The following is an 18,920-nucleotide window of genomic DNA, read 5'->3' on the forward strand; positions in this document are numbered from 1 at the left end:
GCTCTAAATTGCAAAATAATGGAGTAAATGTAAACCTGATTTCAAGGGTACTCCACTCTAGGCAATTCTTACTTATCCATTGGGTAGGTCCTATCTGTTAGATCAGACCAATCACCCAAATTATGTCGACCTCTGCTCTAGCTGCAATACTTCAGGCTCAGACTAGAAGTGTTAAATAGATACTAAGACCCCCACTGATCACCAGAATGGGGGATTTGTTTTCCCTCTTCTACAAAATCGCGGTCAAGCAAACTAGAATATAGTAGATCGTAAATGATGCCTTCCACTTAGCTCCTCGGGGCCGCGATTTTGCAGCCTGGGGAGAACAGAACACAAAAGCAGCGGGTAAGCGATAACTTGTTTAGACTAGTAGAGGAGGGCGATATCACGTTGAATGGGTTGCGGTGCGGTAAATGAGAAACCTTTTATGTACCAGAACAGTGCTTTAGTGTCCCAACGCGTTTTGGCGCTGGATCGTCACCTTTCTTAAAGTAGAAAACCAGTTCAGATTTGATTTTTTTTTTTGCCTTGAGAAAGGCGCCACTCTGATGCCGAAACGCGTTGGAACACTAAAGAACCATTTCAATGTGATATCGTCCTCAGCTACTATGGTTCATCTGGAAGAAGTCTTTCTTGTCCAGCCACAGGGCCGCATTGACAATTACACGGGACGTCACACAACACCGCCAGATGAGCTCATACTCCTGCCTTTCACTAACCTTACCTCGACGCGTGTGCGCCTTTATCCCCCAAACAGTTCTTCAGCTTGTTTAGACTGGCAAACCCCGTTAGGATGGTGCATGAAGTAGAAATGTGCCCTAGTTTTATCTTGCTTTGTGCACATTTTTTCATACTGACTCCAAAATGCATGCTTCTTGCACCGTTCCCCAGAAAGTTAGGGCTTGTGCAAACCTGTGTGCAGGGGTCTGGGAGACTGGTTAGCGGTATATGGAGTCCATAGAAGCAATCTTCTGTTCACACATAGCAGCGATAATGTGCAATGCTTTCTAGTTATGTCATGTTGTTTCCTGCCTCACTACTGAGTCCTGGGCAAAGGTTCCAGACTCGTCTGCCTCTCAAGGCCGATTGTTCTTTCTTGCCAGGAGCCGCCTTCTGGTTCTGTCGTGATTTACAACTCTGGCTGGGATTGTCGCAAACAATTGATCATAAGCCACAGTGAGGTTTTTATTTGAAATATTAATCCTTGAAATGAAATCATAAGATACCAGACCTGCCGAGTGCGGTGTAAACAATCTATTATCGTCATGTACTACAGCAAACAACTGCAAAACAAAGCGATTTGTCAGTGCTGAGAGGTTTTATGGCCAAACACTCATTGTACTGACTAAGTGCTGGCTTTCAACTCTGTTCTTCCGGCGAAACAAGATATTAGGTTTTTATATTATTTTTATTTTTTCTTTAAAAAGTCTATTCTCATTGATTACATTCCTGTGTCTTTAATTACATCATGACCTCTGAAGGTGAAGAAGCTGAATGTGTTTTTTTTTGCTAAAAATATTCTGCCATTTTGCTGCTGCACAGTATGTGCAGGTCCTTCTCTTAGCTGGCTGCTCTGCAACAGAGGCACAGATGTATCAGAGCTCTGTATCTAGCCTCTCTTGGATTTCTCCTCCTCTCTCTCAGTGTTAGAGATAACAAGAAGGTGGGGAGGAATCTTTTACACAAATCCGGATGTTGAGAGGTGGAAAAGTATTGTTCTTAGAAAAGGCTGTACATAAGGAAGTATATTAAAAACCATAAGAAAAATAAAATGTGGAATTAATTGTGTGTAAATTTTAACTTAAAGGTTTGCTCCACTACTGCTCCACTACTTATTGATCTACTCTAGGGGCAGGTAATCAATGTCAGATTGGTGGGGGTCCAACACCTAGCACCCTCCCAGTGATCAGCTGTTCTCAGTGTCGGACATATGTTAGCAGTTGTGAAGCAAAGCTTTGTGAACTGTGTAGTGGCTGCGGCCAGGTTTTGCCTCTCTTGGAATAAATAGGGGTAGTTCTGCAGTACCCAGCTGTGACTACTACATAGTTGATGGAATTGTACTTTTCAGCTGTGCAACTTCTAACATCTGGCCGGTGGAAGTGCCAGGTTTTGGCCCCCCACTGATCTGACATTGATAGCCTATTCTTAGTGTAGACCCTCGATAACAAAAAGTCATGAAGAAAAGTTGAGCTAAGTCAGGGTACCCCAATACACATTAGATGATTGTCCAGTTCCTAAAAAAATCAGCAGGTTCAGCCAACTTTAAAGGGATTTTTCAAGTTACCGTAATATTTTTTTTTTACTCTGCAGACTTAGTCTATATGTAAAAATAGAAAAATGAGCCTTACATACACTTTGAAAGTTCAGTGCTTCCTCTCCGACACTGCCCCTGTTTTTGCTGACGTGGATGGAGCAGTGACTTCACTACTACAGCCTGTTTCTGCTGGACCCATGACGATTTAGCCCAGTGATTGGCTGCAGCAGTCACCTGTTGTAGTTGTGATGTTACTGCTGCAGTCTTGTCAACAAAGACTAGGGCAACAGCAGAGAGGTAGTGCTGGGCCGGAAGCAGATAAGTGAGGGTCGTGTTCTTTTCTTTTCTTTTTTTTTTACTTACAGCAATGTTGTGGAGTTACTAAAAACCTTTAACCTGGAAAATCCCCAAAATCTAATGTGTATTGAGTCCTTAAAAATTTATAACTGTTTGATGGATGTTACATTTGAGGAGGATACTGGTAAGTTATTACTTTCGTGCAAATTGTTAACATCATAAACAAGGCCTTTTTCAAAAGAACCGACACCAGGTCCAGATACGAGACAGCTCTGCAAGCAGTAGAGGGGAAAGGAAGCATTGAATGACAGCTGTGGATGATCTAACAGACATGTCTCATTATCACTCATTAAGAAGCATAGTTAGAGATAATCTGTCATCTGACCTATCTATAAGATATGGGAACCATTGTCTGCCTTACAGGAGAGCTCTTATGGACATATGTTACCAATGGGCCCCATGTTATACCATTATACACCTGTAGTGGCGGGTGTAATAAAAATATGCAGGGGCTTGTTACTAGTGATGAGTGAAGGTGCTTGGATGAGGTCTTATCTGAGCATGCTCGGATGCTAACCGAGTGTATTCGGCCTGCTCCCAAAATATGTTTGAATACCCACGGCCACTGTTAGACAGCCGTGAGACATGCAGGTGCGGAGACTCCAACATATTTTTCGAGCACTCCGAAGACACTCAGCACCCAAGCGTGCTCGGCTAAGGCCATCATCTGCCAAGACCTATGGTGATCTTATTGCTAGTTGGTCTAAAGAAAACAGGTTGACTAAATCAAACAACCTCTTAAAGGCACACTACTGTCTATTCTAAATGGTGCCAGCATTCTTCTCCTTTGGGGCAGGGGTTAGGAATAAGGCCACATTTACGTATGCTTTGTGGGAAATGGGACATAAAGGAAATGATCACTCAACGTGGAGATTTACTGTACACATATCTTATATATCCTTGTTAGAGATGAGAGGACTTGTGGAAGCTCGGGTTCTGGTACTCAAACTGTACCCAAAATTAAACCCCATTGAAAACAATGGGGACCCGAACTTTGGACTTGGAAAAATCTCTCTCTCTTAGTCTGTCCTCCCAAACTTCCCCCAGAACTCTGAACATTAAAACGGACTTCCGGGAGAAGTTTATGTTCGGAGTTTAGCACCGGACACTACCTGTCCAGTACGAACCTTAAACTTTTAAGTTGGGGTTCGCTCATCTCTAATCCTTATCTGGAACAAGATAAAAAGATCAAAATAAAACATTTGTAGATCATGTTTGATATTGATCATATCTGGCCTTATAAGTCTTTCAATAAGATACTTGAGAACCCCTTCTGTACAGTGCATGACTATACTAGAGGTGCCCGGGGCAAGCCTGCCCTAACCCGAGCTTTGTTGTGTTCATGTCGTCTTTTGTTTATATGCCCATTTAAATAATTTCTGTTTTGTCATCTTTGTCCCCTCCTTAAAGGGGACGTTCACATCTGTAGCACTCCTGGCACAGCAGGAGTGTCATCTCCAAGCTGGGCCTGTGACGTGTCCAAACATCTGGTCAAACAGGTTTCTGTCTCCTGCGTTGAGAGACTGTCTAACGTCTAACGCTGCATTGGGAGGTAGATTTTCCTCGTGTACAGACGACTGAGAAACATTCTCTTGCTCTTTTGTTTCAGCAAACTTAAGAGTTGGAAGCGAGATGTGAAATGGCTGCACGCCGTGTCCGGAGAGTGGTTCGAGGAGATCCAGAAGAAAAAGTTTAAGAATGATCCAGACGTGAGGAGCTTAGTGAGGTCACCTCTGACCCATCATCTGAAGGAGAAAACCCCTAAAGGCGGTGAGTCGGGGAAGCTTTGATGTAGGAGGAGGTGGGTCGTCTGTCAACAACAATGTAAATAACGAGTTTCACTTATTTAAACAGTAGTAAATCACAAAGTAGCCGAGTAATGATTGACAAAAAGATTAAGAGGTCCTCAGATCTGGCCAAAAAGTAACTATTAGGGGGCGAAAGGCATTGACCTGTAATAACCCTTAGGTTACATGCTCATCTAAAACATGCATTATTAGTAAAAGTAAACACTCGAGCTGTTGTCAGACACGATGTGTGTTGTCAGGTGCAATGTCTGTTTTTTGAGAAGGTCTGGTAAAACTGGCAGATGTCCTCTTGTAGGACATTTTGATTAATGGTTCTGTGAGTATGGCTGGGATAATGTAGAGCTATAAAAGTTCCAATCACACTGACTTCCCAGAAATTATCAGGATATTGGTTATTAATTGGCTTTTAACCGTATGGGGACTGGAAAAGTTTTCGAGTAGTTTGCAGTTCTACAGGCTACATGTGCAAAATCGGGTAAGACTGGGTGTGGAATAGTACTCAAGTCCTCCACTGTGTGTTATTTTCTCCCATCTTATATACAAAATATATTCAAAATTACATGTGATCAGGAACGTTTTTAATAAGACCAGTAGTATTGATGATGTGAATGTTTGGTTGTTGTCTACCCCCACGGTCTTACAGTTCTTACGAGAGATTGGTATTATAGAGGAGTTTTTTTTAGTAAGCATTTTTATTTTCCATAAAATAAGATTTCCTGAACATTTTTTCTTAGTACTCTGTCCTGCTGTTCCTCTTTTATTCCTTCTAGAAATCTATAAGTAAATTGACAACTAGGTTTTAATTATTGGGAAGGGGGTTGTCCAGCCTGAAATTGTCCAATCAGCACTAACAGGATAGAGACACAGCCCTCTGTCATAGAAAAAGGTAACACAAAGTTGTCAACTTATTTGTAAATGTTTGGGAGGAATAACAGAGGAATGATGCAAGGTTGAGTTAGAAAATAAAAAATCCAGAAAAGAATTGTTTAAAAATGTTTTCGAAAAAGCTGAGAATTCTATAAATTACCGTAAATAAAAAGACAGTCATACTCACATTATTGATCTCTAAACTTCTGGGTCCCCGACAGGTCTTTGATCCAGCAATGACTTGTTGCCACAGACATGTGGCTGCTGCAGCCAATCACTGAAATCACTACTACAGCCAGTGATTGACTGCAGCAGGCAAATGTCAGAAAAGTAAGAACAGAGACAGGCAGGGAACCTGGAAAAGTGTGGAACAGGAATAGCGTAGGTGCGTAAGGTAAGTGAGGTGACAGGGATACCTTGCAAATGGCTTCTCTAGGGAAACAACTTTTGCTTAGAAGATTTTGAAGTAAGTTAAGGGACAGATTTCTGTTTCAGTTTAGAATATATTTGTGCCAGTTTTGGCTATACACCATATTAATGAGTCCTCAGCCCTGGATGCTTCAGAAAAGTGGTTAAAGTCCCTGCAGCTCTTGTACCAAACTTGACCAACACCTCTCTTTTTGGAAAAGTGTATAAAAGGGGTTGATGCTGCTGTAGGAGGGGGGAGATGGCGGGTCACTTGTCTGGTGAGCTGGTACTAAGAAATACACCCAGGTGTCTCCATTTTGTATTGATGCAATAATAGTCAGGCGCTGGTCACCCCTTACACTCTCAGGTGGTCCATTATTACTATTTCAGGTCTTTGTTATGTACATGGCCTGTTATTGTAGAAAGTGTCTCACTATGTGCAGAGCAATTTTCTTTCCCCGGGGCATTCATATACAGTGTAGGTAGGACAACAAATTGAGGCACGTGATGTGTTTTGTCTCTGTTCATCATCATTATTCATTGTTGATTTAGAGGCGACAGATCATCGGAACATTAGATCATTATTTTTTGCATTTGCATAGAGCTATTGGTTGTAGGGAGTGGAGTCATGATGGTTTATAGATGACGTTAGGCCTAATTATTCTTTTCAAAATAAGCAGATCTGCAGCACCCGACAGCGGCCGCGACACAGTGACAGAGCTGAGCTGTTCCATATATTTACATCCGACTGCCGCTAGAGGAGAGAACAGCTGATCTGTGGAGGAGCCGGGTGTCAGAACCTTATTGGTCTTATATTGATCAGTATAAATGTGGTGGAAACCCCCTTTACGGCCTTGTTGCACAGAGCAATGATCAGCGGAACCTAGTTTCATAGGAATGTCCTTTCTCTTTTTAAATCAGATACATTTTTATAGCAAAATTTAAATCAACAGACAATCTCAATATTGCCAAATTTAACAGGATCACAAATTTCAAAATTACCTTCCCTCCCCTCCTATTACATATAGGAACAGCAAATGATTAATAATACAGCCTTCATTCGGGATCATCTTCTCTCCACCCATGATGTCCACAATGTCTCAAATTTTTCCCCCCTTTTCTTTTAACATAAATATTCTTCTCTATGTTCACAGTAGAATCAGATTGTCTATGAAATTCTCTCAGCGTCAGCGGTTCTTCATTTATCCAGTATCTGGCGATTAGTTTCCGCGCAATATATAGTAATCTAGCTATTACCGCCTTATATTTATTATGTACCCGAATCTCCTCCATGTATCCCAGAATACACACCACTGGATTCTTCTCAGCTATACGCTCCCTCCACGGCATTAACCACTGCTATCTTATATGGGTTGTAAAATAGTGCTCACTAACGCGTTGGGGAATACTTGCTTGGCACGGGATTAAGCAGTCAGGCACGGTTGCTCCACGTAAACAGTCTTATTCGGTTTATTAGACATCATAAACCATAACACAAACAGTTCATTATATACATAAATGGAACACTTTGACCTCCGACAGTCTGTTCCAATGGCAGATACGTGCCTGCCCGTAGCCCCTTGTTATCTGGAGTTACCTGACTGGAGCTCCAACTCCACACAATGACTCCTGCCAGTGCTGGTTCACAGGGGGAAAACTGCCTCCCCGGGATCACCGTCCTTGTGACCAGCGCACCTCGGATAGTCCAGACCCGCAGTAGGAATTGTAGCTTCCCCAATACAGAAGTCGTCTCAGGCTCTGTAGATGCAGCCTCTCCATGTGCTTTCAGGAAGTCCAGTCACAGGCACTTCCAACACACAGGCCATCAGTCCATGGTCTCACCAGGTGCTTGCAGGACTCCAGTCCATCCCAGGACAATCCAACACCTTGACCATTCCAGGACTCACACTCTCACCAGGTGCTTGCAGGACTCCAGTCCATCCCAGGACAATCCAACACCCTGAGCATTCAGGTCCACAGTCTTTCTAAGTGCTTCCAGGACGTCTCCTCCCAAGAGACTCCAACACAGACCTGACCTTGCACGTGGACCATACAGATCCAAACACTTTCCATTATGTAGTTTGTAACCACACCCACAGGTGAGGTATGGATCACATGGGCTGGTTACGTGATCCTGACATCACTGCAGGTCCTCAAACACCCACACTTCCCACAGGTAAAAGGGGTACAGTGAGCACCCTCACCCAGTGGTGAGGTATGTGGGTAGCCAGACCCTCCCATCTTTCATAGCTACCCGCAACCCAGACCCAGATGCACTAAAACAACATTTTAGTGCTCATGTGCACCAAAGACAAAATACTCCGGGTTGCATTGCAGGCAGCAGCTCCCCATGTCATAGGGAGGCTTACAGCGCAGAAGACCTCCTCCTCTGCGACACATACCGGCCATTCACCACAATGCCGGACACTGTCTCACTATCCCCATTACGCCTCCATGCGTGTCCTGGGGAGCACATACAGCGCCCCCTAGATGTAGCAGGGGTCACTGCATCACAGGGTTCAGCCTTGGACTCTGCCATAGCGTATGGAGGATCCCTGCCCCTTCAGCCTGGCAGGAATGTTCTTTCTCAATCATTGTCCCATGTAAACATCAATCACCCAACAAACACAAACGCTCATATCTTACCTGATATAATATTTTATGTAGCAGTACAACAACCCATGTAAATGGCAATGTGCTGTTCATCCGCATACTGTTTGTTCATTCATGTAATTGGAAGCATAACGAACATTGTCTTTTGTTACTGTACCTGTGTAAAAGACCCCTTCCAGTTAACTTGTGCCTAGTAATGAGCCTTACAACTCAGTTGTCATCACATTTACAAATCTCTTTACACATTAGACTTAAAGGAGTTTTCTGCCCCTTTGTTCAGCTTGACATCTAGCCCCAGTGGGCTAATAAAGGAAAAAAATGCATATACCGTACTTATCATTCAGTCACCTGCCGTTCCTCCAGGCTGCTGGCCATGTTCCCTACTGGTCTCTTCTCCTTATTGTTGATTGCCTATAGCAGTCATATGACCAAGTGCTAAAAAAACAAAAACAAAAAAAAACCCTATATACAGGTCCTTCTCAAAAAATTAGCATATAGTGTTAAATTTCATTATTTACCATAATGTAATGATTACAATTAAACTTTCATATATTATAGATTCATTATCCACCAACTGAAATTTGTCAGGTCTTTTATTGTTTTAATACTGATGATTTTGGCATACAACTCCTGATAACCCCAAAAACCTGTCTCAATAAATTAGCATATGAAGAAAAGGTTCTCTAAATGACCTATTACCCTAATCTTCTGAATCAACTAATTAACTCTAAACACATGCAAAAGATACCTGAGGCTTTTAAAAACTCCCTACCTGGTTCATTACTCAAAACCCCCATCATGGGTAAGACTCATGGGCGGACACACCGCATGTTCAGCCTGTGCAGCTGCACAGGGGCCCAGGAGGACAGGGGGCCCGATCAGCTGCTCAAATATCTTACTCTCTCATAGAGCCAGCGGCTGCATCTACACTAAGAGGAGAGGAAGGGGCCGTACCGAGTCTTTTGCTGTCAGAGAGGGGCCTCTTCCTCTCTTCTGAGTTGATGCTGCCGCTGGCTCTTTGATATGATAAAGGAGCCCGGGATCACTGGACGCGCCCCCTGGAATCCTTGGACACGCCCCCAGCTTCTCTTCCTGGTTGGTGCAGGGCAGGCAGGAACAGGCCTGGTAAGTATGGCTGATCTCAGCCAGTCCTGTCTCCTGCCTCCTCCTCACTGCCTCTGACTGCTGCTGGGAACAGCCTCTGAGCAGTCAGTACATCTGACACCTCTGCTGCCTCCTGAGCAGTTCTGACAACTGAACTGCTTGATCAATGTTCACATGAGAGATCACATCAATCCCCCTGTAGCTACCTCCACCTCCTGTACCGAGGGGGCCTTTTTGGAAAACTGCGGCACTGGCCCATTCAGATGCAGGAGCTGCAGTGTGAATGCTGCTTGAGTGGCCAGTGCAGCCATTCCTCAGTAAAGACCCCTCAGTACAGGGGTGGTAAGTGGCTACGGGGGGAGGGTAGGTTGATGTGATGGCCGATGTTCACATGGGTCAGGCACCTGACAGAACTTCTCAGGAGGAAGAAGTCTCAGATCCACTGACTACGGGGAGAACACTCTGCAGCTATCAGAGGTATTGAAGAGGCAGGAGGACTGGCGAGAGCTGGAGATTTGGCCAGTAAGTGCTGATGGAGGACTGAAGACCTCCAGGATGGAGCTGCTGGAGATGGAAGAATGCACCTGCTAGAGGGACGGCACGTGTAAGTAACAAAATGTGTACAGACTTACTATCACCTATGTGTATTACCATACTTATGTGCACCTGTTTGTAAAAATCTAAATATAAGTATCTATATATATATGTATATATAATTGTCTAAGGGTTACTTCCGTCTGTCTGTCCTTCTGTCACGGTTATTCATTCGCTGATTGGTCTCGCCAGCTGCCTGTCATGGCTGCCATGACCAATCAGCTACAGGCACAGTCTGGAAGAAAATGGCCGCTCCTTACTCCCCGCAGTGTCCTCGGCGATCCGCTCCATTATCTCCGCTCCCCGCAGTCAGTGTCCCCGGCGCTCCGCTCCATATTCCCCGCCGTGTCCCCGGCGCTCCGGTCCATACTCCCCGCAGTGTCCCCGGCGCTCCGGTCCATGCTCCCCGCAGTCACTGTCCCCGGCGCTCCAGTCCATGCTTCCGTAAGTCACTGTCCCCGGCGCACGCTCCATACTCCCCTCCGGTCACCGCTAACACAGGGTTAATGCCGGCGGTAACGGACCGCGTTATGCCGCGGGTAACGTACTCCGTTACCGCCGCTATTAACCCTGTGTGTCCCCAACCTTTTACTATTGATGCTGCCTATGCGGCATCAATAGTAAAAAAAGTAATGTTAAAAAAAAAAACCTGCTATACTCACCCTCCGTTGTCCGCTCGCGCCTGTCGCCATCTTCCTTTCCCAGCGATGCTTTGAGAAATTACCCAGAAGACCTAGCGGTCTCGCTAGGAACGGAAGATTTCGCGCCCATCGGCACAGCGCCGTTAGATCCCAGGAGGCGGAGAGACGGGACGCTGAGGAGCAGCGACGAGAATGGTGAGTATGTTAGAACTACAAGGGGCCCTCGGATCCGAAGGTGAGTATTTTTATTTTTTAACCTGTGACATACGTGACTGGGCAATATACTACGTAGCTGGGCAATATACTACGTGGCTCCGTGCTTTATACTACGTCGCTCTGCAATATACTACGTGGCTCTGTGCAATATACTACATCACTGGGCAATATACTACGTCACTGGGCAATATACTACGTCACTGGGCAATATACTACGTGGCTGGGCAATATACTACGTGGCTGGGCAATATACTACGTGGCTCTGTGCTGTATACTACGTGGCTGGGCAATATACTACGTGACTGGGCAATATACTACGTCGCTGGGCAATATACTACGTGACTGGGCAATATACTCCGTGGCTGGGTAATATACTACGTCGCTGGGCAATATACTACGTGACTGGGCAATATACTACGTGGCTGGGCAATATACTACGTGACTGGGTAATATACTACGTCGCTGGGCAATATACTACGTGGCTGGGCAATATACTACGTCACTGAGCAATATACTACGTCACTGGGCAATATACTACGTGACTGGGCAATATACTACGTGACTGGGCAATATACTATGTCGCTGGGCAATATACTACGTCGCTGGGCAATATACTACGTCGCTGGGCAATATACTACGTGACTGGGCAATATACTATGTGGCTGGGCAATATACTACGTGGCTGGGCAATATACTACGTCGCTGGGCAATATACTACGTGGCTGGGCAATATACTACGTGACTGGGCAATATACTACGTGGCTGGGCAATATACTACGTGGCTCTGCTGTATACTACGTGGCTGGGCAATATACTACGTGGCTGGGCAATATACTACGTGGCTGGGTAATATACTACGTGACTGGGTAATATACTATGTGGCTGGATAATATACTACGTCGCTGGGCAATATATTACGTGACTGGGCAATATACTACGTGACTGGGCAATATACTACGTGGCTGGGCAATATACTACGTGACTGGGCAATATACTACGTGACTGGGCAATATACTACGTCGCTGGGCAATATACTACGTCACTGGGCAATATGCTACGTCGCTGGGCAATATACTACGTGACTGGGCAATATACTACGTGGCCTGTGTTATATACTACGACACACTACATGCATATTCTAGAATACCCGATGCGTTAGAATCGGGCCATCATCTAGTGTATGTATATGTTCCTATGCACAGTGCTCATATGTATCTGTGGGACACAAAGATAGTCACAGTACACTATATATATATGTATATATATATGTATGTGTGTGTATTAGAACCTGAGTACAGTAGTTATCTGTGTGTCTATAATTATATATATAGAGTATACTGTATATGCTACATATAATGCACACACATACACACAGTCATGGCCAAAAGTGTTTTCATGTATCGATGAGTACTTTGGTTACCTATGCATGTATGTACAATATACACTCACTGGCCACTTTATTAGGTACACCTGTCCAACTTCTTGTTAACACTTAATTTCTAATCAGCCAATCACATGGCGGCAACTCAGTGCATTTAGGCATGTAGACATGGTCAAGACAATCTCCTGCAGTTCAAACCGAGCATCAGTATGGGGAAGAAAGGTGATTTGAGTGCCTTTGAACGTGGCATGGTTGTTGGTGCCAGAAGGGCTGGTCTGAGTATTTCAGAAACTGCTGATCTACTGGGATTTTCACGCACAACCATCTCTAGGGTTTACAGAGAATGGTCCGAAAAAGAAAAAAAATCCAGTGAGCGGCAGTTCTGTGGGCGGAAATGCCTTGTTGATGCCAGAGGTCAGAGGAGAATGGGCAGACTGGTTCGAGCTGATAGAAAGGCAACAGTGACTCAAATCGCCACCCGTTACAACCAAGGTAGGCCTAAGAGCATCTCTGAACGCACAGTGTGTCGAACTTTGAGGCAGATGGGCTACAGCAGCAGAAGACCACACCGGGTACCACTCCTTTCAGCTAAGAACAGGAAACTGAGGCTACAATTTGTACAAGCTCATCGAAATTGGACAGTAGAAGATTGGAAAAACGTTGCTTGGTCTGATGAGTCTCGATTTCTGCTGCGACATTCGGATGGTAGGGTCAGAATTTGGCGTAAACAACATGAAAGCATGGATCCATCCTGCCTTGTATGGAGCATCTTTGGGATGTGCAGCCGACAAATCTGCGGCAACTGTGTGATGCCATCATGGCAATATGGACCAAAATCTCTGAGGAATGCTTCCAGCACCTTGTTGAATCTATGCCACGAAGAATTGAGGCAGTTCTGAAGGCAAAAGGGGTCCAACCCGTTACTAGCATGGTGTACCTAATAAAGTGGCCGGTGAGTGTATATATATATATATATATATATATATATATATATATATATATATATATATATATATATATATATATATATTAGTATCTGAGACACAGTAGGTAGTAAGTGTAAAGGTAAATATCACTTAAAGGGAACATGTCAGCAGTTTTGGCCGCTATAAGATACGGCCACCACCTTTCAGGGCTTATCTACAGAATTCTGTAATTATGTAGATAAGCCCCCAATCCAACCTGAAAGATAAGAAAAATAAGTTTTATTATACTCCCCTGGGGGGCGGTCCGGTCCGATGGTTGTCGCAGCTCAGGGTCCGGGGCCTCCCATCTTCTTGCGATGCTGTCCTCCTGTTGCTTCACGGCTCCCCGGAATCGCGCTCCTGCACAGGCCTACTTATCTGTCCTGTTGAGGGCAGAGCAAAGTCATGCAGTGCACAGGCGCTGTGCCTCTCTGACCTTTCTTGGCATCTGCGCACTGCAGTACTATGCACAGATAAGTACGACTGCGCAGGAGCGCAATGCCGGGGAGCCATGATGCAAGCAGCATGGCGGCGATCATAAGAAGATGGGAGGCGCCGGACCAGGACCTGTGACACTCATCAGACCGGACCGCCCCTGGGTGAGTATAATAAAGCTTATTTTTCTTCTCTTACAGGTTGGATCGGAGGCTTATATACAGCATTATAGAATGCTGTAGATGAGCCCTGAAAGGTGGTGGCTGTATCTTATATCTGCCAAACCTGGTGACAGGTTCCCTTTAGCGGGGCATTCCTGGGGCCAGACAAGTCGCAGCTGCATTGGGCCCAGAAGTGGAGTGCGGCCACTGACACCAGCGAATATTTCAGCTCGATCTGCATCCTTGGACGCACATTCAGCTGAAATATACTGCAGCGCCTGTGATCCGACAGTTCTGCTGCAGTACACGCCGCTGACCAATTTGCATCCAGCATCTGACCTCGGTGTGTCCATGACTGGGGGGCATATGGCAGTGACGACAAGTCAGCTGGCGGCTCTTGCGCCAGTTGCAGAAGAGGACGCCGGGTGGCATGGGAGCGGAGAAAGGTGAGTAGAATAGAGTTTTTTTCCATGTGTTGCAGAAGAACAAGACAAATTCAGAAAGGGGCATGTAGCGCTATGCCTGACATGGTGTCCCCTCCTCCCTCTATGCAGGGACACCAGCTTACTCACCGGCCCATGGCACTGTCTCCAGCATGCTCCTGCCTTCTACCTCCACTATGCATGCTGCACTGTGTCCCGATGGGGTGCCTAGGGTGCATCTGTGCGCACTCCCCTGTTCTAAAAGGGGCAGCACGTACACATGGTAAATGCTCAGCTGGGAGGCATTTAGTTAAATGTGTGTTCACTTGCAACGTGTCTCCCAGCCAAAAGCATGGAGACATCTTGTATAAAAAGCACCCTCCTCAGTAGGGAGGTGCCTGAGCAATCCCTATAGTTACAGTATGTTAGGTAGTTGGTGTGTATGCAACTGTATGTTGCCAGGTCCCCCATCCCTAGTCTGATGTAGTATCCCATACCCTGTGTACTGTTATTAGTGCTCGCTTCCTGTGACTGCTTCGGCGGTGACCGTATCCTGAAATCGCATCTGCGGTATCGGTACCCTCCCGTCCCTTATTACGTAACATCCTATTTATGTATGGTGCCGTCCTTTATTATATAGCGTCTAGTGATGAGCGAATCTACTCGTTACTCGAGATTTCTCGAGCATGCTCGGGGGTCCTCCGAATATTTTTTAGTGCTCGGAGATTTAGTTTTCTTCGCCGCAGCTGAATGATTTACATCTGTTAGCCAGGCTAAGTACATGTGGGGGTTGCCTGGTTGCTAGGGAACCCCCACATGTACTTATGCTGGCTAACAGATGTAAATCATTCAGCTGCGGCAAGAAAAAGTAAATCTCCGAGCATTAAAAAATACTCGGAGGACCCCCGAGCATGCTCGGGAAATCTCGAGTAACGAGTAGATTCGCTCATCACTAACAGCGTCCTGTTATGTGGAGCGCCGTCCATTATTACCCAGTATCATCTCTTGCCATCTACAGCACCGTCCCTTACATTGAGTATTCTCATTATTTTTGTTATTCACAGCGTCTTCTCTTTATTGCATGGTGTCCTCTCCTGTAAAATGTAAAATGACTGCTGAGGGAGCAGCATCTGACCAGAAGACCAGTCCATCAGCCGCATCCATCACAAAAGAAACTTTCCCATGCTCCATCAGCCATCATTTCAGTTTATATCTAACAGGAGTGGATGATATGTAATAAAGAACAGGGAGGTATAAATAACAAAAATAATGAGAATCTGATAGGGACGGTGCTGTACATAACAAGAGGGAACTATATGATACGGGACAGTGTTATACATAAAGAGAGAGCACTGTGTAGTAAGGGTTGCAATATATATGAGAGGAGACTGTAAAAAAAAATGTATATCTGTAGCTTGGTCGCGATGAAAGGAGGGGGGCCCAGATACATTTCTTGCACAGGGGCCCTAAGCTGTCTGTGTCCGCCCCTGGTAAGACTAGCGACCTGACAGATGTCAAGAAGGCCATCATTGACACCCTCAAGCAAGAGGGTAAGACCCAGAAAGAAATTTCTCAACAAATAGGCTGTTCCCAGAGTGCTGTATCAAGGCACCTCAATGGTAAGTCTGTTGGAAGGAAACAATGTGGCAGAAAACGCTGTACAACGAGAAGAGGTGACCGGACCCTGAGGAAGATTGTGGAGAAGGACCGATTCCAGACCTTGGGGAACCTGAGGAAGCAGTGGACTGAGTCTGGTGTGGAAACATCCAGAGCCACCGTGCACAGGCGTGTGCAGGAAATGGGCTACAGGTGCCGCATTCCCCAGGTAAAGCCACTTTTGAACCATAAACAGCGGCAGAAGCGCCTGACCTGGGCTACAGAGAAGCAGCACTGGACTGTTGCTAAGTGGTCCCAAGTACTTTTTTCTGATGAAAGCAAATTTTGCATGTCATTCGGAAATCAAGGTGCCAGAGTCTGGAGGAAGACTGGGGAGAAGGAAATGCCAAAATGCCTGAAGTCCAGTGTCAAGTACCCACAGTCAGTGATGGTGTGGGGTGCCATGTCAGCTGCTGGTGTTGGTCCACTGTGTTTCATCAAGGGCAGGGTCAATGCAGCTAGCTATCAGGAGATTTTGGAGCACTTCATGCTTCCATCGGCTGAAATGCTTTATGGAGATGAAGATTTCATTTTTCAGCACGACCTGGCACCTGCTCACAGTGCCAAAACCACTGGTAAATGGTTTACTGACCATGGTATTACTGTGCTCAATTGACCTGCCAACTCTCCTGACCTGAACCCCATAGAGAATCTGTGGGATATTGTGAAGAGAAAGTTGACAGACGCAAGACCCAACACTCTGGATGAGCTTAAGGCCGCTATTGAAGCATCCTGGGCCTCCATAACATCTCAGCAGTGTCACAGGCTGATTGCCTCCATGCCACGCCGCATTGAAGCAGTCATTTCTGCCAAAGGATTCCCGACCAAGTATTGAGTGCATAACTGAACATTATTATTTGATGGTTTTTTTGTTTGTTATTAAAAAACACTTTTATTTGATTGGACGGGTGAAATATGCTAATTTATTGAGACAGGTTTTTTGGGTTATCAGGAGTTGTATGCCAAAATCATCAGTATTAAAACAATAAAAGACCTGACAAATTTCAGTTGGTGGATAATGAATCTATAATATATGAAAGTTTAATTGTAATCATTACATTATGGTAAATAATGAAATTTAACACTATATGCTAATTTTTTGAGAAGGACCTGTATTGTCATCTATTGATCACCTGAAGTTCCTCTGCCCTTCTGCACATTATTTCCACCAATCTCATACCCTTATCTTCTAACCTGGTAGGTGCTCAACCACTGCAGACAATTTCTGATTGGCTGCATCAGTCACGCGCTGCCCTTGTCAGAGGAGTAATATACCAGTAACACTAGGTGTACATGGCCAGGTGGAGAAGAGATAGGGGGTCGCTAGTAGAGTACCGTAAATGTCATTTCTTTTTTTCTTACTTTAGGACACCCATACCGTATATCAAGTTAAAGAAAAGTTCAAAAAACACCTTTATTTGTATTGGATAAAAATAAATACTATGAATGTGATGGCAATGGTAACAGGATTGTAAGGCTTATTACAAGGCACAGCTCTGATAACCAGAAGGGACCTTTTACACGGGTACTGTAAGGCTACGTGCACACGCTGCGGATTTTGCTGCGTCAAATCCGCTGCGGATCCGCAGCAGTTTTCCATACGGTGTACAGTACAATGTAACCCTATGGAAAACAAAATCCGCAGTGCCCACGATGCAGAAAAATCCGCGCGGATTCTATGCAGAAAAAAAGAAGGAGCATGTCACTTCTTTCTGTGGATTCCGCTGCAGATTTCAACTTGCACCAATAGGAAAGTGCAGTTGAAAACCCGCAGAGGAATCCGCAGAAGAAACCGCACAAATATCCGCAGTGAAAACCGCAGTGGTTTTGCACTGCGGATTTTGCAAAACCGCTGCGGAAAATTCCGCAGAAAAATCCGCAGCGTGTGCACGTAGCCTAACAAGCACAGCCAGAGATATACGATGTTGATCGGCTTTGGTTACATTTCCAAAACAGTAGATGAGTATGTGCTATTTATTGTTACTTCATCTCAATGGGGCCAAATGTCATGTTAAAGAAAGAGCAGAAGCCTTAAAATGACAAGGAGTTAGAAAGGATAGTATGTCTTTTGGAAAAAAAAAAAAAAGTTACCATTTGCTGAAAATGGCGAATATGGCTTGATTAGTAAGTTGCAAAATGAACAAAAAGGAATTACCATAAATGTTGAAATCCAGAAGTGTCATAACTTATAATTATTTCACTTTAGACGGTGGAACGAACTACAAAGGACTGATCCAGTCGACTAGCCGTGTCAGCACCAAGAAAACGTATCAAAACCTGTTCTTAGATAGAAATAATATTTACCCATTTGTAATCAGAGTGAATTTGTCTCCAGATTTCACAATGCAAAGTGTACAAAAAAAGGAGATCCCTTAGACCTGATGAAACTGGTGTACTTACTTTGAAAATCCACCTCAGGATGGCTAGCATAATCCTGAAATCAATATTATCATTTTGGGTTCCATCCAGAGCTGGATTCTTAAAATGCAAACATTTTAATTAGGAAACTTTCACAAAGGATCATACAACCATGGATTTTCACAGTAGGTGCACCAGTCTCATCAGGTCTGAGATATCTAATTTTTATCCTATAAGGAAGCAGCCAATTTTTGTTTTTGAATATTCATTTTTCCTCCCTCTTCCTCAAAGAACCTTAACTTTTTTTCTTACGTCAACATAGCCATATGAGGTCTTTTTTTTCTGTGAGACGAGTTGTAGTTTTGAATGACACCATTCACTTTGCTATTTAGTTTACTGAAAAAATGTAAAAAAAAAATCCAATTGTGGTGAAATGTTGAAAACCCCACAACTTCTCTATTGTTTTTTGGGTTTCATTTGTTATGTTAATTTTGCAGTAATGATAACCAGGCAGCATGACTCTGCAGGTCACTATGATTATGGCGATACCAAACATACCGTAGATGTTTTTACTATTTTAGTGGCTTTAAAAAAAATCTGAACTGTGCAAAAAAATTATTGCTTTGCATGGCCATTTTCTGAGACCCACAACTTTTTCTATGTTTTGTTTATGTAGCTGA

At 44.5% G+C, this 18,920-nt stretch overlaps 1 protein-coding gene across 1 annotated transcript in view; it reads left to right on the forward strand.

Annotated features, from left to right (window-relative positions):
- Positions 1-18,920, forward strand: part of EXPH5 (exophilin 5) — a 118,783-nt gene that overhangs the window by 73,468 nt on the left and 26,395 nt on the right. Inside the window, exon 2 of the mRNA XM_077298339.1 lies at positions 4,221-4,381. Within this exon, the coding sequence (XP_077154454.1) occupies positions 4,221-4,381 (161 nt within the window). The remainder of the gene's footprint in view (positions 1-4,220; positions 4,382-18,920) is intronic.

This window comes from Ranitomeya variabilis, chromosome 3 (assembly GCF_051348905.1).
Source record: "Ranitomeya variabilis isolate aRanVar5 chromosome 3, aRanVar5.hap1, whole genome shotgun sequence".
Taxonomy (NCBI): Eukaryota; Metazoa; Chordata; class Amphibia; order Anura; family Dendrobatidae; genus Ranitomeya; species Ranitomeya variabilis.